General features: G+C 42.8%; 2 protein-coding genes across 3 annotated transcripts in view; one reads left to right on the top strand and one right to left on the bottom strand.

The window, feature by feature from the left end:
- LOC141070615 (uncharacterized) overlaps nt 1-15232 on the bottom strand; it is a 93696-nt gene extending 78464 nt beyond the window's left edge. The window contains exons 1-4 of the mRNA XM_073559566.1: nt 15225-15232; nt 8557-9301; nt 8419-8507; nt 8141-8288 (exon numbers count right to left, since the gene is read on the bottom strand). Coding sequence (XP_073415667.1) covers nt 8141-8288; nt 8419-8507; nt 8557-9301; nt 15225-15232 — 990 coding nt within the window. The remainder of the gene's footprint in view (nt 1-8140; nt 8289-8418; nt 8508-8556; nt 9302-15224) is intronic.
- Nucleotides 15233-16501: 1269 nt separating this feature from the next.
- Nucleotides 16502-22484, top strand: part of LOC141073984 (uncharacterized) — a 31784-nt gene continuing 25801 nt past the window's right edge. For both annotated transcript variants that reach the window (XM_073561517.1, XM_073561514.1), the window contains exon 1: nt 16502-16567. The gene's annotated coding sequence lies outside the window, so the exon portion shown is untranslated. The remainder of the gene's footprint in view (nt 16568-22484) is intronic.

Genomic DNA, 22484 nt, shown 5'->3' with positions numbered 1-22484 from the left:
TCTTCCTATTTGAAGAGACAATTTGCATATTTCCCAGAGGGGCATTGTGGCTTAAAAGTTTCCTCATCTCGGCATGCTTAACATGTCAAATACCAGTTCTATTTCAAAATGATTCAGTTTAATTCACAACCGATATGATGGATCATTACAGATAGAAATCAATCCAACGTTTCGGCAACATTCGTCGGTATAAGTCCGGTGCTTCAATCATTTTGAAGTAGAACTGGTATTTGACTTATTGAACGCCGAAGGTCTTCACTTTATTATATACTTGCTTTTCCTTCAGAGCACCATTATTGCATATTGAGTGCACCACTTCTCACCGATTTTGCTTAACATCTCACTCTCCGCAAGGAGAAACGACACCCCTTGGATCCTGATAAAAATTTGTCAAAAAGTCGATATCTTTCAATAAGGTTCAATGCTTATTATGTTAAAAAGCAGCAAAGCATAAAAAACGGACTATTATTGGACGCAACAAATTGGCTAACCTTTTACTTCTATTTTCTCTATACTCTACTTCAATTTTGATCCCCTTCTTTCTTCCCCATTGGTGTCTGTTACGGTTCCAACCCTCAGGGTGTCTGGGATACAGTTACTGACAGCTCGGCCGTCCATCCGGTACAGGGGCGTGCTGAAGCTGTCTGTACTTTAATGGACAGCATGGCCATCCAGTCTGGTACAGAGGCGTGCTGAGCTGTGTGTGTTGATTGGCTAGTCGAGCTGTCAATCTGTGACTGGGAGGCACCGGCTGTCTCAGGTGTTCACTATCCTGGGTAACTGCAATGCCTACTTAACTGAGCAGCTTCTCCCAGACCACTGCCAGTCATACATTCATCTTGTGAGGTTTGTGCTCTGTGTTCTCCTGTGCCTTGTGTTCTGTTTGCTTGATCTGTTGCCTGACTTTGGACGTCGTTCTGACCATCCTCCTGTTTAACCCCTTCAGTTCTGATGTTAACCTCCCGGTACTTTGACCTCAGAATGTTACCTGACAATGCTTTTGTCTCTTCCTTCTGTTTATTAAGTACCCTCCTAGCTTCTGACCTTGGACTCCTTGACCACTCCGACTCACGGCTTGGCCGTGAGAAGTGACTAGCATCACAGTTACAATGTCTTTATTATTAAAACGTGTTAAAATTCTTAATAGCAGTTACACATAAAAGAAAACCATAAAAACCTACATCAAACAGTAATAAACAGCAGAGTGTGCACACAGAAAGCGAAGATAAGGAGGCACATGGGAGCTGGAAAGAATTGTGGTTGAACTACCAGAAGGGTCGGGCCTTCCTAACTGATTTGTTGTTTGCAGGAAATGGGTAGATTAGAAGTGGTCAGGACCCACTGAAGAATTATATTGGCCAGTCTTGTGTCTGCTTTTATCCTATTGTTAAAAAATAAAAATCCACACTCTTCAACATTGAATTGAAACACCAAGAAGGAAAAATGTGAATTTATGCGAATCACAGGTTTGATATACATGTTAATGATATGCAAATGATAAAAAAACAATATTTTCCATACATCTTAATAATAATAATAATTTTTATTTATATAGCGCCAACATATTCCGCAGCACTTTACAATTAATCTACATTAATTTACATCTTGATTTAGTAAGCATCAGGTATGTGCATCATGCACATAAATGCATGCACTTACAGCCTTGGCTGCTAAAAATTAGCTTTTTAACCCCTTCACGACATGTGCTGTACTAATACTGTGCATGTTATGTCTCCCCTTTTGATGTTGGCTCTGGCGCTGAGCTCACATCTTTCCTGGCGCATGTCAGCTATTTTGAACAGCTGACATGTGCTCGAAACAGCCGTGGGTGGAATCACGATCCACCCATGGATATTATCCAGTTAATGCTGCTGTCAAACTCTGACAGCGGCAGTTAACATGCATCCGGGAAAAGCGTAGGAAATCCACCCATCGGTGACCCCCGTCAAGTGATTGCGGGTCACCGATGGGTTGGCATGACAACCAGAGGTCTCCTGCAGACCTCTATGGTTGTCATTGCCGGACTGCTATGAGCGCCACTACATTCTGCTACATACAGGCAATCTGATCTCGTTTGTATGTAGGAGAGCCAATCGGGTAATGGCAGTTTCTAGTCTCCCATGGAGACTATTGAAGCATGTCAAAAGTAAAAGAAATGTTTTTAAAAATATTAAAAAAATAAAATATAAAAGTTCAAATTACCCCCCTTTTGCCTCATTCAAAATAAAACAAAAAAAAAATCAAACATACACATATTTGGTATCGCCGGGTTAAGAATCGCCCGATCTATCAATAAACAAAAAAATAATTAACCTGATCATTCAACGGCGTAATGAGAAAAAACTAAAAATGCCAGAATTACTTTTTTGGTTGCTGCAACATTGCATTAAAATGCAATAACGGGCAATCGAAACATTGTATCTGCACCAAAATGGTATAATTAAAAACGTCAGCTTGGCACGCAAAAAATAAGCCCTTATTTAACCCAAGATCATTTTTAAACAAACTTTGTTTTTTTCTTCACCACTTACCGTATATACTCGTGTATAAGCCGAGATTTTCAGCCCATTTTGTTGGGCTGAAAGTCCCCCTCTCGGCTTATACAAGGGTCATATACCTGGGGGTCGGCTGGGGAGGGGGAGCGGGGGTATCAGAGATCATACTTACCTGTCCTGCCACGGTCTCTGCAGCCTCGCTTCTCCACTGTCTCGCTTCCTGTCTTCAGCGGTCACATGGTACTGCTCATTACACTCATGAATATGCGCATATTCATGAGTGTAATGAGCAGTACCACGTGACTGCTGAAGACAGGAAGGGAGACAGTGGAGAAGAGAGGCTGCAGAGACCGCGGCAGGATGGGTGAGTATAGCGATATTCACCTGTCCCCCGGTCCATCGCTACTCACCGCTGTCTCTGCTGCATCCTGTGTCAGTGACGTTTAGGCAGCAGGGGGCGCGGTGACGTGGTTAGTGCGCGCCACCCCTCTGCTGGCTGAACAGTCACTGACACAAGAAGCGGCAGACAGCGGCGATGGACCCAAGAGAGGTGAGTATGGCTTTTTTTGCAGCATATGGGGGCATATTCTATGGAGCAGCATATGGGGACATAGTCTATGGGGCAGCATATGGGGGCATAAACTATGGAGCGGCATATGGGGGCATAGTCTATAGATTCCACCCTTGGCTTTTACACGAGTCAATAAGTTTTCCCAGTTTTTTGTGGCAAAATTGGGGGGGGGTCGGCTTATACACGGGTATATACGGTGAATTTTTGGTGTGTATGAACTCGTAATGACCTGGAGAATCATAATGGCAGGTCAGTTTTAGCATTTGGTGAACATGGTAACAAAAATCCAAAAAACAGTTGTGGAATTGTACTTTTATTGCAACTTAACCGCACTTGGAATTTTTTTCCCGTTTTTGAGTACACAACATGGTGAAACCAATGGTGTTGTTCAAAAGTACAACTCATCCCTCAAAAAACAAGCCCTCACACAACCATATTGACGGAAAAATAAAAAAGTTTTGGCTCTGGGAGGAAGGGGAGTGACAAAACCTTGTATCATCCAGATTACTCAGAGCTTATTCCATTTCTTTTTTGAAAGAACTCTCATATCCATTGTGTCCACGCAGTGTCCTCCGCATCCCGTAGTTCCTGGATAAAATCCCATTCAATCCGTTGAAGCTGGCACAGCTCCTGTAGTTGCAGTTTCTTTTTGAGGTTATACATCCACTCTGATCCTCTTTGCAAGACAGAGTTGGTGGGATTGGACATAGTTGTATCCCAAACCTGCTGTCAATGTCTCATCAATGGTCTACTTGGTCTGTCTGTATACCTCTCTGGTTGTGGAGCCCTGGATGGTGTCTGAGAACATCAGTCCCCTGCAGCTGTCCTGGATCTGAAAGCCTGAGTAGTATCCCACTGTTACCACCATAATGTGGAGACATGGAGGGTCAGCAAGTGCCCTGGTCCACTAGCCGAGACCGCATGGACCACTCTCCTTTTAACGTGGGCATAACGCTACTCAGACAACACAGGATGAGGGGGAAACACTGTGGCAATACTTTATTTAACCACAAAACAGGCAGATAACACATAGAACAGACCCAGCAAAATACCCAAGATGGTGCAAATCACAGAGTCTCACCCTTCCGCTGACTTGCCAGGATAGGAACAGCTGTGACGTCAGAGTTTCCAGGGCCACCCGCAGCATGCACAGAGAGGAGGTAACTACAAGCTTAGGAAGATGACAGTCCATTGAAGTACAAGGCCAGTTGACTGGAGAGTCACAGCCTGGCTTCTCCGAACATCTCCATGAAGTCAGGCGACTGGTGGATCAAAATCCTGACTACCCAAATCGTATCAATTGATATGCATTGCAGATCTGTATTCTTCCAGCCGGGGCCATGCTCCCCTAAGCTGGCATCTCGTAGAATCGTGGAATGATAAATCTGTGTCCCTTATGATGGAGCCATGATGTCTTGGATGCTGTCCTGTAGAGAGTCTCTGATTCTTTGGATCTCTTGGCTGTCTGGAGGTATCTTTTTCCTTTTTATAGTTAATAACGTCTACCAAGTTCTCTTAGCTCAATTCTGTCCCTCTCTGTTTGCATCAAGTGGTCATAACTAGCAAGATGATAAACAGGAGGCATCACACAATAATGTCACAAGTCTTAATCAGATTTTTGAGACGTCATGTGCTTTTATGTCTTTTATGTCCCTCCCACGTGCTACAGATTGGAGCTAGATGCTTGAAAATGTGATCATTTTCAGATCTTAGTGACAGCTGCTACTCCCTCAATTTGCATAACTTTATACCTCTTGGTGCTGCAATTTCAATGTTGAGAAGTGAATATAACCTACCTGGAAAAGAAGGCGGAAGATACCACCTAATATAAAAGAATGAACAATAATAAAACAAAACTGCAGGACACCATCATGAAGATAAAATTCCTGCAAAATCCCCAAACTTATCTATAATAATAAATGCCCTAAGCAACTTCTGGTTGTAACAACTTCCATCCAGTTGTAACCGGTGACGTCACCGCACACCTCTTTCCATGTTAACCCTCAACACACACACTCCTCTCACCTTTCACCATCTCCACTCACTCTTTCACGCCACATACGACCCTTTCTCTCACTCAGTCTCTCATACTCACGCTGTCATCGCCGACATCTTCCGCCGGCGCCATTCTGGATCCAGACGTCCTCCACGCCGGCGACATGTTCTTGCGGCGACGCCATTTTGGATCGGCGAAATCCCGCGATAGTCAAGATGACGTCGCCGCAAGAACATGTCGCCGGCGTGGACGACGTCGGGATCCAAAATGGCGTCAGCGAAATCTCGGGAGATTTCGCAGACGCCATTTTGGATTCCGACGGCATCCACGCCGGCGACATGTTCCTGCGGCGACGCTATTTTGGATCGGCGAAATCCCGCGATACTCAAGATGGCGTCGCCGCAAGAACATGTTGCCGGAGAGGACCACGTCGGGATCCAAAATGGCGTCGGCGAAAACTCGCGAGATTTCGCCGACGCCATTTTGGATCCCGACGTCGTCCACTCCGGCGACATGTTCATCCGGCGACGCCATCTTGACTATCGCAGGATTTCACGATACTCAAGATGGCGTCGCCGCAAGAACATGTCGCCGGCGTGGACAACGTCTGGATCCAGGATGGCGCCAGCTGAAAAAGATGTCAGGGATCGTGGAGCAGCGGCGATGACGGCGTGAGTATGAGAGACGGAGTGAGAGAAGGGGTCGTATGTGGAGTGAAAGAGTGAGTGGAGATGGTGAAAGGTGAGAGGAGAGTGTGTGTTGAGGGTTAACATGGCAAGAGGTGTGATGCTATCGCATCCTCCCGATGCGATAGCATCGGGCCATAATCTAGTAAATAATAAATGGTTATCATGATATTAAAACAACATAAATACTTTTATGTAAAAAAAAGATAAAAGTATTTTATGAGTGATATCTTTATTGGCTAACCAAAAAATTATATATGCAGAGGCTCCTTCTTCAGGTATGTTTACAAAAGTATTTACAAAGAATTTTCTGGCTAATATAGTGTTACAATATACTTTTTTTATTGTACATCGATATTAAAACATTCATAAACACACTGGATATGATAAAATTACTGTAAAGAAGGGCAGAGAAGCAGGGGAACGGAGAATAAATACTAACTATAGATGAGAGAAATGATTTGCAGGACTGTAGTCGCTCGGCCAGGTCAGTAATGTGACCATTGGATGGAAGCTCTGTAAATATCCTTACCGCCCGACATTCCCAGGCACACACCACTAATGATGTGGTTTAGGAATATATTCTTGAGAATACAAATTACAAATTATTTGCTCTGTATCAAATATAACAGTTTGAACAGACAATCCGGAACCCTGACTACATTTTTTGTTGCTTATACTTCTGTTATTCTCTAATTGTACATTACGTGACTATATAACTCAAAACAAACATATTGTACATAATTTTCAAGGCAAGTTTTTGATACTCAACTATTCTTATCCAATGTTGAACATTTTCAAGTCCAATGGTATCGGCAACACAGATCCAATTGCATGCAATGGTGGAACAGAGAGTCATCAGCTTGTTGCTGCTCCATCATTCAGCCAGGGTGTCTAAGTTATGGCATGGCAAGCGATATCATCATGCCTTTTTTGTGTAGCCTCAGTCCTCACACAGCAAAGACTGGAGCAGCACATAATGGAAACAAGGCTGTATGATTTTTTTTATTGTATCTATACATTTTCCTGTATGAGGAGGAGGGACAATAAAATGTATTGTGGAAAGAAATGAGCGAACCTGAACAGTAAAGTTTGGTGTCTGTACCGAACTCCTACTGTTCGGGCTTGGACACCGAACACATATTTCACCAGTAAGTCCGTGTTACTGTTCGGGCTCGGTTACCTGAACACCGGGTGTTTGTCGAGTTGTCATGTTCAAGACAGTGCGACAAACACTGCTTCTAATTGGTGGTAAAATCATTACCGCCAGTCAGACAGCCACGATTGCCATGATGTCTAATGACAGCGTGAGCCTGCGGCTGTGATCGGAGGTATAAAGTTCACCTCTGGTGTCGGCTGATGTGACTAATACTCCCATCAGCCAATGCCTGCTGCCGCTAATAACAGTGAGAGGAGGAGAGGCTGATGGTAGTATTCATCTGCCACCACCTAAGCTGTAAATAAATAATTAAAAAAAGGCATAGGTTCCCCTGTATTTTTGATAACCAACCAGGCAAAACTCACAGCTGAGGGCTGCAACCCTCAGTTATCAGATTTAGCAAGGATGGTTATCAAGAATAGAGGGGTCTCCACGTTTTTTTTTTTTTTTTAATTATTTAAATAATTTAAAAAACAGCGTGGGGCCCCCCCCATTTTTGACATGCAGCCTTGCTAAAGCAGACATCTGGGGACTGTTATTCTCAGGCTTGTAAGTGGCCATGGATATTGGCTACTCCAGCCTAAAAATAGCAGCAAACAGCCACCCAGAAAAGTTACATCTATTAAATGCATCAATTCTGGTGCTTTACCTGGCTCTTCCCACTTGCCGTTTAGAGGTGGCAAGTGGGGTTCATATATGTGGGGTCGATGTATCATGCTTTATTCGGGACACTGTGGCAGCCTCATCATGTATTGAGATCTGAGAATTAATAGGATGAGACAAGCAGGTCATTGAATGGTTACTTTGGCAACTGTCCAGATTACCTATAACATCATCTCTCCATGGTCAATGTCAAATCGGATGGAAGAAAGCGTAAACAGACAACACTTTTATACTGTAACTATACAAATGTAAAATACATACTTTGTACAAATATAAGTGTTTTATTTTATACTTCTTAGTTTTCAATAACAAATGGTTATTAAAAAATGTATCCAATTACCAATGACAATTTAGTGCACTAAGTTGCTTTTCTTTTCGTTTGTAATTGAGTGACTTTACTATAACTTATGTTTCTCTAGTACATGTCAATTAAACAATTAAAAATGGCTATTTCTCTGTGTGAGTTCGCTGATGTCTTACAAGATTTGATTTCTGAATAAAACATTTCCCACAATTTGAACAAAAAAATGGCTTTTCCCCTGTGTGAGTTCTTTGATGTACAGAAAGTACTGATTTGTGCCTAAAACCTTTCCCACATTCTGAACATGAAAATGGTTTCTTACCTGTATGAATTTTCTCATGTGTGACAAGAATTGATTTCAGATGAAAACATTTCCCACAATTTAAACATGAAAATGGATTTTCCCCTGTGTGAGTTCTATGGTGTTTAGAAAGATCTATTTTATTTCTGAAACATTTCCCACATTCTGAACATGAATATGGTTTCTCCCCTGTGTGAATTCTCTGATGTAGAACTAGACTTAATTTTCTAATGAAATTTTTCCCACATTCTGTACGGGGAAATGGTATCTTCCGCCTGTGTGAGATAACTGATGTGCAGCAAGAGCTGATTTCTGCCGAAAATATTTCCCACATTCTGAACAGAAAAATGGCTTCACCCCTTTGTGACCTCTCTAATGTAATACAAGTTGGGCTTTTAATCTAAAATGTTTCCCACATTCTGAACATGAAAATGGTTTATCTCCTGTATGACTTCTCAGATGTGAAACAAGGTGTGCTTTTTCTGTAAAACTTTTTCCACATTCAGAGCATGAAAATAGTTTTTCCCCTGTGTGACGCCTTTGATGTAATACAAGTTGGGCTTTCAATCTAAAACATTTTCCACATTCTGAACATGAATATGGTTTCTCCCCTGTGTGAATTCTCTGATGTAGAACTAGACTTAATTTTCTAATGAAATTTTTCCCACATTCTGTACATGAAAATGGTTTCTTCCCTGTGTGAGTTAACTGATGTGCAGCAAGAGCTGATTTCTGACGAAAATATTTCCCACATTCTGAACAGAAAAATGGCTTCACCCCTGTGTGACCGCTCTGATGTAATACAAGTTGGGCTTTTAATCTAAAATGTTTCCCACATTCTGAACATGAAAATGGCTTCTCTCCTGTGTGAATTCTCTGATGTATTTTAAGTTTGTTTTTCACACTATAACATTTCCCACATTCTGAACATGAAAATGGTTTTTCCCCTGTATGAATTCTCTGATGTTTATCAAGAGATGATTTTTCTTTAAAACACTTCCCACATTCTGAACATGAATATGGCTTCTCTCCTGTGTGTCTTCTCTCCTGTGTGTCTTCTCTGATGTTTAAAAAGGTTTGATTTACTACTGTAATATTTTCCACATTCAGAACATGAAAATGAATTCTCCTTTATATAAGGTATTTCATTTTCAACAGCACTTCTATGACTTTCATTGTGCATATTTGCCTTTGATGATGCAGAAGCGAGAACCTGTTGTAAAGGATCAGATGACAGATTTTCTGTGAGATGAACTTGAGGTGCATCTGTGAAAATTACTTGCTCTTCACATGTATCAGATGTGCTACTATGATTATCAGCTGCAAAAGCAGAGAATATCACATGTCCTTCGGAGCTCCTGGTACAGTCATCTGCCAATAATAAAACTGATTTTATTAGTTTTAAATAACATTGCATTTTAATTATATTGATATTTATTTTGTTATATACTTTATAACACTTCTATACAAACTGTAATAGAATGCAATTATCAACAGACTAAGACAGTAGACTGAAAGAGGCCTGTATTTAGTTTTATTAAGCGATGCCATCTCATGCCCTCTTTGACAGGTACAAGCACTCTAGCATGGAAGAAAGAACATGGGAATAGCATAGACTTAGCATGCACACGTTGTTAGGGCTGTCAAAGGCCGCAGGCTCAAAAAAGCTGCCTTGAAGAGATTTGGCGCAAGCCACTCCGTCTGGCACATTCCAGAGGAACTACAGCCTTCACCCCTTAATCCCTGTACTTGGATCTGGTCTTACAATTGGGTCATTTGGATTGCTTCCTTAGAAGAGCTGGGATTTGGAGGAATAAACTAGAGGTAAGAAAATGATTGGGTAGTCAGATCTGAATCAGGAGATGTGTGCAGGGACAAAATCGGAAAGAAGAACAGTTAAAAAATTGAGCTGAGGTAAAAAAAAATCAGGAATTTTCACAGACACAAGTCAGATTATAACTGGCAGTGGACAGCAAGATTTCATAAGCTTAAATAGCTTGCAGATCCACCCAGACAAGAGCAAACTCTGACAGAAGTTAACTCTATATTCAGGGTTGCCAACCTATCATTACATTTTTTCTGGACAACTGAACCAAAATTCACAGAAGGTCAACATTTTTTACAGATATTTGCCACATGCCTAATAAAGACCACACCCTTTAAAAGCCACATCTCAAATAATTTATATATACAGGTGTTTCTCACAAAATTAAAATATGATCAAAAAGTGAATTCATTTCAGTTCTTTAATACAAAAAGTAAAACTCATATTATATGGAGTCATTACAAAAAGAGTGATCTATTTCAAGTGTTTATTTCTTTTAATGTTTATGATTATAGCTTACAGCCATTGAAAGCCCAAAAGTCATTATCTCAGTAAATTAGAATATTTAGCAAAAAATACCTGCAAAGGCTTCCTATGCATTTAAAAAGGTCCCTTAGTCTATTTCAGTAGGCTCCACAATCATGGGGAAGACTGCTGACTTGACAGATGTCCAGAAGGCAGTCATCAACACACTCTACAAGGAGGGTAAGCCACAAAAGGTCATTGCTAAAGAAGCTGACTGTTAACAGATTGCTGTATCCAAGCATATTAATGGAAAGTTGGGTGGAAGGAAAAAGTCTGGTAGAAAAAGGAGTACAAGCAACCGGGATAAGCACAGCCTTGAAAGGATTGTTAAGAAAAGGCCATTCAAAAATTTGGGGGAGATTCACAAGGAGTGGACTGCTGCTGGATTCACTGCTTCAAGAGCCAACACACACAAATGTATCCAGGACATGGGCTACAAGTGTCGCATTCCTTGTGTCAAGCCACTCATGACCAACAAACAACACCAGATGCGTCTTACCTGGGGCCAAGGAGAAAAAGAACTGGACTGTTACTCAGTGGTCCAAGTTGTTGGTTTCAGATGAAATACATTTTGCATTTCACTTGGAAATCAAGGTCCCAGAGTCTTTAGGAAGAGTGGAGAGGCACGCAATCCAAGCTGCTTGAGGTCTAGTGTGAAGTTTCCACAATCAGTGATGGTTTGGGGAGCCATGTCATCTGCTGGTGTAGGTCCACTGTGTTTTATTATAACCAAACTGGTCTTGGCCAGCAAACTCGCCTGACTTCAACCCCATAGAGAATCTATGGGGTCTTGTCAAGAGGAAGATGAGAGACACCAGACCCAACAATGCAGACGAGTTGAAGGCTGTTATCCAAGCAACCTGGGCTTCCATAACACCTCAGCAGTGCCACAGGCTGATCGCCACCATGCCACACCGCATTGATGCAAAAGGAGCCCCAACCAAGTATTGAGTGCATTTTACTGAACAGGAATTTCATTAGGCCAACATTTCGGATTTTAAAATAATTTTTCAAGCTGGTGTTGTAACATATTCTAATTTACTGAGATAATGACTTTTGGGTTTTCATTGGCTGTAAGCCATAATCATCAACATTAACAGAAATAAACACTGGAAATAGATCACTCTATTTGTAATGATTCTATATAATACTGTATATGAGTTTCACTTTTTGCATTGAAGAATTTAAATAAATTAACTTTTTGATGATATTCTAATTTTGTTAGACATGAGGCCATTATCTTCAGTGATTTGAAAACCACAAGTTTGCAACAGCACATCGTGTTGATAGGGTTTAATCTTCAATTTGAAGGGCTGAGTTTTTGTGGACAACCATACAGCAGGTGGGAGGTCTTCCACCGTATCTCCACCCCAGGGTGTGGTCTGGGGTTTAGTCAGCCTCCGGAGGCATTCAGTATTCAGTGGAGCTGGAAGCTAAAGAGAAGTTTTTTTTGTGTTAAACTGTATTGGTTGTTACATCCTGAGCGGCTGTGGATCCCCGCAGCTGCAGAGACTGTATACTATTATGCTTTGTTTTTCCCAAAGGCCCGTGTTTATTTTCACTTCGCATTGGTTTATGCCACATGTATAATTCCCCAGATTTAAAGTGACAGTTTACCTGTGTTTATATTCGTGTGCAGCCGAATGAGCCAATCTACCACAATAAATATATATATATATATATATATATATATACACACACACCCATAGCGTGCGATCTAAATATTGGAAACATCACCAATTTCAAAGCAAATATATTTCAAAAGGTGCTATTGACATGAAATTCTGACCAGATTTCGACACATTGCCAATTTTGCAAGTTTTCCCACCTACAAAGAATAGAGAGGTTTGTAATTTTTATCAAAGGTACACTTCAACTGTGAGAGATGGAATCTAAAAATTAAAAAAAAAGAAAATCACATTGTATGATTTTTAAATAATTAGATTGCATTTTATTTTAAGAAATACCATATATACTTGTGCAGAAGCCAAGATTTTCAGCACTTTTTTTGTGCTGAAAATGCCCCCTCAGCTTATACACGAGTCATTGTGCAGAAAGCCGGCGGGGGAGGAGGAGCAGTGGCTTGAGAAGGTGGCTGGGACATCATACTCACCCTATTGTGCCATCGCTGAATGTTCCCTGTATCCTCCGTTGTGCCAGGGCTGGCAGCTTCTTCCTGAGTTGAGAGGTCACATGGTACCGCTCATTAAGGTCATGAATATAGACGCGACTCCTCTCCCATAGGCATGGAGACATATTCAAGATAAGATAAGATAATCCTTTAATCGTCCCACCATGTGGAAATTCAGAGCATTACAGCAGCAAGGCAGGAACAAGTACAGATACAGATGCATAAAGGCATTACATTGACAGTAGGTAGGTACATATACGAAAAAAAAAGATATAACCGGACTATCACAACTTTGGATCTACCAGTTCACTGTTTGGGTCGTTCTCCGTTTTGGACAGTGCTGGTTATACAGCCTAACTGCAGCAGGAAGGAAGGACTTTCGATAGCGCTCCCTCTCACATTTAGGATGAAGTAGCCGGTCACTGACATTACTGCACATCTTTGTCACGGTCTCATGCATGGGATGGGAATCATTCTGCACCATGTAGCTCACCTTGGCCAGTATCCTCCTGTCGCCTACTTCCTGAACTGGATCAAGGGGGTATCCCAGGACAGAGCTGGCCCTTCTAATCAGTTTGTCCAGCCTATTCCTGTCCCTGGTTGCTATGCCACTACCCCAGCACGCCACACCAAAGAAGATGACTGATGCCAACAGAGTTGAAGAAGGATGCAAGGAGTGCCCCCCTAACTCCGAAGGCTCTCAGCCTTCTGAGCAGATAAAGCCTACTGTGGCCTTTCCTGTACACTGCATCCAAGTGATGGGCCCAGTCAAGCTTATTATTGAGGATCACACCAAGGTACTTATAGGTGTCGACTATTTCAATGTCATTTCCCTGAATGTTCACCACTACTGGTGGATTTTTTCCCTTGCGAAAGTCCACCACCAATTCCTTGGTCTTCCCGGAATTAATCCTAAGGTGGTTCCTCTGACACCACTCCACAAAAGCTTGGTTAGTATCTCTGTACTCTCTTTCATCTCCTCCTGTGATGAGGCCTACTATTGCAGAGTCATCAGAATATTTCTGCAAGTAGCAGCTAGATGAGTTGCACTTAAAATCCGCAGTGTACAGTGTGAAGAGAAAAGGGGCAAGAACTGTACCTTGAGGTGCCCCTGTATTGCAGATCACCGTGTCTGACACACTGTCCCGAACCTTTGCAAACTGAGGTCGGTTCGTGAGGTAGTTAAGGATCCAGGTGGAGAGTTGGAGGTCCACGCCAACAAGGCCCAGCTTGTCTCTCAGTAGACCTGGCTGTATGGTATTTAAAGCACTAGAGAAATTGAAGAACATTATTCTCACAGTGTTCCCAGGTTTCTCCAGGTGAGAGAGAGTCCTATCTAGAAGGTGGATAATGGCATCATCCACACTAATGCCCGGCCTGTAGGCAAACTGGAGAGGGTCCATATCCGAGCTCACTAGAGGACGGAGACGTGTGAGAACCAATCTCTCTAGTACCTGTGATGTTAATGCTACAGGTCTATAGTCATTAAGGTCTTTCGGATAAGGTTTCTTCGGAACTGGTACCACACACGATAATTTCCACAGTTGTGGTACTATACCTATTCTCAGGCTCATATTGAACAGATATGTAATGATCTTACCCAGCTGGTGCTCATTACCTTAATGAGCAGTACCATGTGACCTCTCAACTCAAGAAGAAGCTGCCAGCCCTGGGACAACGGAGGATTCAGGGATGTTCAGCGATGTCACAGGCAGGTGAGTATGATGGAGGAGGACGGGGGGAGCACGGAGGCGCTCGGAGGAGGACGAGGGAGCACAGAGGATGACGGGGGTGCACGGAGGAGGACAGAGGAGCACAGAGCAGGATGGGGGAGCATGGAGCCGAATGGGGGAGGACAGGGGAGCACGAAAGAGGACGGGGGAGCACAGAGCAGGATAGAGGAGCATGAAGGAGTAAGGAGTAGGACAGGGGAGCACAGAGGAGGACAAGGGGAGCACTGAGGAGTACAGAGGAGAACGAGAGAGCATGGAGCAGGATAGGGGAGCATGGGGGAGAACAGGCAGCTGAGCCATACATAGAAGGATGGGACGGGGGAGCCAAGCCATGCATACTAGGAGGGGGGAGAGCCACACAGAGCAGGACAGGGTTGAGGGGATAATGCATACCCGGCTTATACTCAAGTCAATAAGCTTACCCAGTTTTCCGTGGCAAAATTAGGGGCCTCGGCTTATACTCGGGTCAGCTTATACTCAAGTATATACGGTAAGTGTTTGATCACCTACCACCCAGCTAGAATTCTGGCTCTCATAGACCTGTTAGTTTTTCTTTAATAAGCCTCCTACTTATATTAATTGCAAATGTTTGGAAATGTTACCTGTATAAAACACCTGTCCATGCAATCAATCACATTCCAATCTCTCCACCATGGCCAAGACCAAAGAGCTGTATAAGGCCACCAGGGACAAAATTGTAGACCTGCACAAGGCTGGGAGGGGCTACAGAACAATAGGCAAGCAGCTTGGTGAGAATGCAACAACTTTTGGCACAATTATTAGAAAATGTAAGAAACACAAGATGACTGTAAATCTTCCTCTGTCTGGGGCTCCATACCTGGCCATGAGAGTCAGTGTTTGTTGTGTATTGGGAGAGCAGAAACTCCCATGTAGCTCTCGCAGGAGCTAAAGGACTGTGCGGGACAACTGCAGGTGAACCCTGCAGGGAATGGACTCATAAGGACTGTGTTTTTGTTTGTTTTACCGTTATGCCAGCAAGGCTCTGTTTATTTTGATGAACTCTGCCAAGGTTTAGGTCATCCCCAATAAACCAGCAGGTAATTCGCTACCTGAACGGTTCCTGTGTCTACCTGAGGAAGCGGCTGAGTGAGTCAACCCCTCACAGAGCTTTGACAATGGGTCGTGGCTGGGTCTTGCAGCATGAGAGTGACCCGAAACATACAGCCAAGACAACTATGGAGTGGCTCCGTAAAAAGCATTTCAAGGTCCAGAAGTGGCAGTGAGGAGAGACAGACAGCGAGAAGAGACAGAGAGGAGAAGAGACAGAGAGGAGAAGAGACAGAGAGGAGAGACAGACAGCGAGGGGAAGAGACAGCAAGGAGAAGAGAGACAGCGAGGGGAAGAGACAGCAAGAAGAGACAGTGAGGGGAAGGAGACAGCGAGGGGAAGAGAGACAGCTTTGACAATGGGTCGTGGCTGGGTCTTGCAGCATGAGAGTGACCTGAAACATACAGCCAAGACAACTATGGAGTGGCTCCGTAAAAAGCATTTCAAGGTCCAGGAGTGGCCTAGCCAGACTCCAGACCTAAACCCAATAGAAAATCTTTGGAGGGAGCTGAAACTCAATGTTGCCCAGTGACAGCCCCGAAACCTGAAAGATCTGGAGAAGATCCGTATGGAGGAGTGGGCCAAAATCCCTGCTGCAGTGTGTGCAAACTTGAAAGACAAGAAAGGTCTGACCTCTGTAATTGCAAAGGTTTCTGTACCAAATATTAAGCTCTGATTTTCTATTTTATCAAATTCATATTTCATGCAATAAAATGCAAATTAATTATATAAGAATCTTACAATTTGATTTTCTGGATTTTTTTAGATTCCATCTCTCACAGTGTTGTGTACCTACGATAAAAATTACACACCTCTCTCTCCATTCTTTGTAGGTGGGGAAACTTGCAAAATTGGCAGTGTATCAAATACTTATTGTCCCCACTCCTGCCAAGTGTATGTTATAGTGTTTGTTATTTTTAAATAAATTTGTAAAACGGTGTGTATTTTTATTTCAAATACTCATTTTCCCCACTGTATGACTGTTCAGTGCGCACAGGACCTGTGATGATGTCAGAGTCATGTGATCAGTCACATGGAGGGGAGGAGCCAGTCTCCATTTTGCAGGAAGTGTAGGTTGGGACACTATATAAGAGAAGAGTGCGCTGGTGACAGGTAATGAGGGGGCAGGGAGTGTGTGATGGGGGAACAGGACTAAACCCTAATGGGCTGAAGGTTGGGGGCTCTCTGACCCCTAGAATATACAGCGGGGCCTGAAAGGTCGGGAACTCCTTAGAATGTTCCGTATTTCTGCATTAATTTGACCTAAAACTCCATCACTTTCTCACACAAGTCCTAAATGTATTAACCCCTTTACCCCCAAGCCTTTTTCCGCTTTTCTGACCAGGCCATTTTATGAAGTAATATCTCTGGAACACTTCAGCAGATCCCACTGATTCTGAGAGTGTTTTCTTATGACATATTGTATTTCCTGATAGTTGTAAAATTTGTTCAATGTAACTTGAGTTTATTTGTGAAAATATAAAAATTTTTGCAATTTTCAAACTTTTAATTTTTATACTCTTAAACCAGGGAGATATGTCACACACAGTGAAATAACATTTCCCACATGTCTACTTTACATCGGAACAATTTTTAAAGCATAATTTTTTTCGGTTAGGAAGTTATAAGGGTCAAAAGTTGACCAGCGATTTCTCATTTATTTTTCCAACAAAATTTACAAAACCATTATTTTTAGGGACCACAGCACATTTGAAGAGACTTTGAGGGGTCTATATGACAAAAAATTCCCAAAAATGATACCATTCTAAAAACTGCACCCCTCAAGGTGCTCAAAACTACATTCAAGAAGATTATTAACCCTTCAGGTGCTTTACAGGAATTTTTGAAATGAGGGAGGAAAAAATGAACATTTAACTTTTTTCACAAAAAATTAACTTTAGCCCCAACTTTTTTTTTCACAAGTGTAATTGGAGATAATGGACCCTAAAATTTGTTTGCAGTTTCTACTGAGTACGCTGATACCGGTATGTGGTGGAAAACTACTGCTTAGGTACACGGCAGGGCTCGGAAGGGAAGGAGCACCAATTGACTTTTGAAACGCAAAATCGGTTGGAATAATTAGCAGACGCCATGTCGCGTTTGCACAACCTCTGATGTGCATAAACTGTGAAAAAAAACCCATAAGTGGCCCTATTTTGAAAACTAAACCCATCAGGGAACTTAACTAGAGGTGTGATGACCACCTTGATCCCACAGTTGCTTCACAGAATTTTATGTTGTTGAGCTGTGAAAATGAAAAAATACACTTTTTCCACAAAAATGTTGCTTTAGCCATAAATTTTTCGTTTTTACAAGGGTAACAGGAGAAAATTAACCATATAATTTGTGGTGCAATTTATCCTGAGTACACAAATACCCCATATGTGGTGTAAAACTACTGTTTGGGCACACGGCAGACCTCGGAAGGGAATGAGTCAATTGAATCCATGACTCCAATTTTGTCTGGAACAGATTGAGAATGACCCTATCTTGTCAAAACAGTAGAAACTCCCCCAATGACCCCATTTTGGAAACTACACATCTTGAGGAATTCATCTAGCTGTGTAGTGAGCATTTTAACCCTCAAGTAATTATTATTATTATTTATATAGCACCATTGATTCCATGGTGCTGTACATGAGAAGGATTTACATACAAATTACAGATATCACTTACAGTAAAGAAACTAACAATCACAGACTGATATAGAGGGGAGAGAGGAACCTTCCCTTTCGGGCTTACATTCTAGAGGATGGTGGGGAAGGAGAGAGTAGGTTGGGGGGTTGCAGCATCTCCAGTGATGGTGAGGCGGTAGCTCCAGTAGTGGTGGGGAGGCAGCGGGGATCATTGCAGGCTGTAAGCTTTCCTGAAGAGATGGGTTTTCAGGTTCCATTTGAAGGATCCGAATGTGGTTGATAGTCAGACGTGTTGGGGCAAAGAATTCCAGAGGATGGGGGATATTCGGGAGAAGTCTTGGAGGCGGTTGGGTGAGGAGCGAATAATTGTTGAGGAGAGAAGGAGGCTTTGAGAGGACCGGAGATTACGTGAGGGAAGATATTGGGAGATTAGTTCAGAGATATATGGAGGAGATAGGTTATAGATGGCCTTGTAGGTCAGTATTAGTAATTTGAATTGGATACGCTGAGGGAATGGGAGCCAATGAAGAGATTTGCAGAGGGGAGAAGTTGAAAGGTAGCGAGGAGAGAGATGAGTTAGTTGGGCGGCAGAGTTAAGGATGGACTGGAGAGGTGCGAGGGTGTTAGCAGGGAAGCCACAGAAAAGGATGTTGCAATAGTCGAGGCGGGAGATGATGATGGCATGCACAAGCATTTTAGTAGATTGAGTGTTGAGGAATGGATGGATTCCGGAAATATTTTTGAGCTGGAGGCGACAGGAGGTGGAGAGAGTTTGGATGTGCAGTTTGAAGGACAGGGCAGAGTCAAAGGTTACTCCGAGGCAGCGGACCTCTGGTACGGGGGAAAGCATGATGTTGTCAATTGTTATAGATAGGTCGGGTAAGGAAGATCTGTGAGATGGGGGAAAGATGATCAGTTCAGATTTGTCCACATTGAGTTTGAGGAAGCGAGAGGCGAAGAAGGAGGTTATGGCTGATAGACACTTCGGGATTCTGGACAGCAGAGAGGTGATGTCTGGGCCAGAGAGGTAGATCTGAGTATCATCGGCATAAAGGTGGTACTAAGGGACTTTATGAGTTGCTCCAGGCCAAGTGTATAAATTGAGAAGAGTAGGGGTCCTAGAACAGAGCCTTGGGGGACTCCAACAGAGAGAGGGTGGGATGAAGAGGTAGTGTGAGAGTGGGAGACGCTGAATGTGCGGTAGTGGTCAACTGTGTCGAAAGCAGAGTACAGGTCTAGAAGGAGGAGTATAGAGTATTGTCCGTTAGTTTTGGCTGTATAAGTAGGTTGTTGGTAATTTTGGCCAGGGCTGTCTCAGTGGAACGATGAGGATAGGAACCAGATTGTAGATTGTCAAAGAGCAAGTTAGATGAGAGGTGGGAGGAAAGTACAGCATGAACATGCTGCTCCAGGAGTTTAGAAACGAATTGGAGCAGCAATATTGGGCAATACCTGGACGTGGCTGTTGGGTCGAGGGTTGATTTTTTTAAGGATAAGCGTCATTGTGGCATGTTTGAAAGCAGAAGAGAAGGTACCAGAAGTTAGTGATAGGTTGAATAGGTGGGTTAGGGATGGGATAAGAGTGGTGGTGATGTTGGGGAGGAGGTGGGATGGGATAGGGTCAAGTGCACAAGTGGTGAGGTGTGATTTGGAGAGAAGATGAGCAAGCTCCCCTTCAGTGATGTTAGATAGGAAGGTTATGGGGTTTGGGCATTGGTCTGGTGTGCAAAGGGGTTGTGGTGGTTGAGTAATAAAGACTTGCCGTGTTTGGTCTATTTTGTTTTTGAAGTGTGTGGCAAAGTCCTCGGCAGAGATTAGGGAAGTCGGAGGGGGCAGTGGTGGGCGGAGAAGGGAGTTAAAAGTATTGGACAACTGTTTGGGGTTGTGGGATAAGGAAGATACAATGGATGTAAAGTAGGCCTGTTTAGCAGAGGTGAGGGAAGATTTGAATGCAAGTGTTGCTTGTTTGAATGCAGTGAAGCCATCTTGCGAATGTGTTTTCTTCCTGCGACGCTCTGCAATTCTGGATGTTTGCCGAAGCCAGGGCTGTCTATTGATTCGTCGCACTCTGTTGTGCATGACAGGGGCAGCCGGGTCGATGGCTGATGCAAGAGTGGCATTGTAGAAACTAGTGTCAGTGTCGTGAAGTGAAGATATAGAGGACAGTGGTAGAATAGAGTCAGAGAGCGTGTGGGTGTCTAGGTGTGCAAGGTTTCTGCGGGGGGTGTGCATGTTGCTGGACATGGGTGCCAGGAGGACAGGGATGAGAAAGTGAGTAGATGGTGGTCAGATAGAGGGAGAGGGGAGGTTCACAGAATTGTATTTCCATTGAGACAATGGAAAATTCCTATTTTTTCTACTAAAATGTTACTTTGGCCTCAAGTTTTCAATTTTCAAAAGGGATAATAGGAGAAAATGGACCACAAAATATGTAATGCAACTTCTCCTGGCTGTGCCAATACCTCATATGTCGTCGGAAACTACTTTAGAAGCACAGTGCAAAGCTCCGAAGGGAAGGAGCACCATATTGTAGTGCACATTTTGCTAGAATGATTTGAGGGTGCCATGTCACATATGGCAAAACCCCTGTGGTGCCAGAACAGTAAATCCAACCCATAAGTCACCTCATTTTACAAACTACTCCTCTCAATTAATTGATCTAGGGGTGCATTGATGACAATGACACCACAGATGTATCAAAGAACCTTACACCATTGGGCGGTGAAGAAAAAAATAATTACAGTTTTACTACAAAAATTTAGTTTTAGCCTCAGATCTTACATTGTCACACAATGAAATGGGAAATGGGTAAAAATGGCACCAACATTTGTCACACAATTTCTACTAAACGTGGCAATAACTCCATATGTGGCTTTACAGTACAGTGTTGCTTAGCCACATGTCGAAATGTGGAAGGGAAGGAGCGCTTTTTGACTCTATTATCATATATTATCATAGAATAGTTTCCGGGCTCCATATACAGAGCCTCTAAGTGTTAGAAGAGCAAGAAAACTGCACACCTCTAGGAATTTATCTACAGGTGTAGTGATGATGTTAACTCCATGGGTGTTTTCCAAAAACAAGCAGCATTGGATGTAGCTGAGTGAAAATTGCAAATCTGCCTGTGTAGTAGCCATACATTGTAGTACCCAGTACGTTGTAGTCACCAGTACTTTGTAGTGACCGTACATTGTGCCCAGGCTGTGCTTCTGGAGACATGCACCTATAAATTAGGCAGGCTCTCATCACTACAGAAATGACAAACATGGATGTGAATTATGATTTATGCACACTGTAGGGCTCAGAAGGGAGGGGGCATTTGGATTTGGTTGCGCAGGATTCGCTGGATTTCTTTTGGGGGGCAAGGAGTCATCGCTTTTCCAGAGCCTGTGTGTTACCAGTAACGTGGAAGCCCCCTATATTTCCTTTAACAGATAATGAACCTGAGTGGGGATATTTTGTGGATTGATTTGACACTTTTGTTGGGAACATTTTGAATAACATTTGGGATTATATTTATCCTGCGCTATACGCTGAGCACTTACTTTGTGGTTTCCATCTACACGTCATGTGATTCAGATGAAATGCCCGAGGGATCCATTCAATATAATGAGGCACTGACAAAGAACAGAAAACCGAGATACAGTTAGAGAAGTAAGTTTCCAACACTAGTATGCATTTACTACCCTGAATTTGAATCCTTTCCTTGGTGTTACATACCCTAAAACACTTTGCCTAGCATTTACCTTTATATCCCTGTTATGAATGAGTCACCGAAGGAGGAAAAAACAAAAATACAAGCTAAGTACAGAAAACCGGAGAGGTTGGTAGCTATCGGATTGCAGACCCCTGATCCTATTCACACAACTAACAGTAGCCGTGGGGGGTTCCTACGGTGCCCTAGACCCCTCGTTCACAGCCAGAGAACTAAATAAGCCTAAAGAAAGAAAGGGGAAATCTAAACTGCCCCAGAGCAGACCCCACAACAATAGACAGCCCCCAACATGTATTGTCGGTGAAAAGCAGATGAAAACATAAACACAGACAGAAAGACAGGTAGAGCAAACGATGGGGCCCAACTAACTAAATAGGAAAGGACAGAAAAGATGCTGGCTGCAATCCGCAAAAATTCTGCCAAAATAATGTCCAACACGTCTGATAGAAAAAAGGCCCTGAAGTCACTAGACTTCAAAAACACTATATCAGCACTCAGGTATATTCTGAAGACTGAGCAAAAGATCAACTTGACCAGAGACAAAAATGGAGCTCAGCCTGTACCAACAAGGGCAGGCAGAACACAAACACTAAGTAAACTGATAATATCTCATGGAAAAATAAGAGAGCAAATACTTAGCTTTCAGAAGACAGGTACTGATCTGGTTTGCAAGAGCTCA

Source organism: Dendrobates tinctorius, unplaced genomic scaffold, assembly GCF_039654945.1.
Source record: "Dendrobates tinctorius isolate UK_male_01 unplaced genomic scaffold, ASM3965494v1 ptg000014l, whole genome shotgun sequence".
In the NCBI taxonomy this organism is placed as follows: domain Eukaryota; kingdom Metazoa; phylum Chordata; class Amphibia; order Anura; family Dendrobatidae; genus Dendrobates; species Dendrobates tinctorius.
Note: the sequence above shows the minus strand (reverse complement) of the source record. Positions and strands in the feature narration are given on the sequence as shown.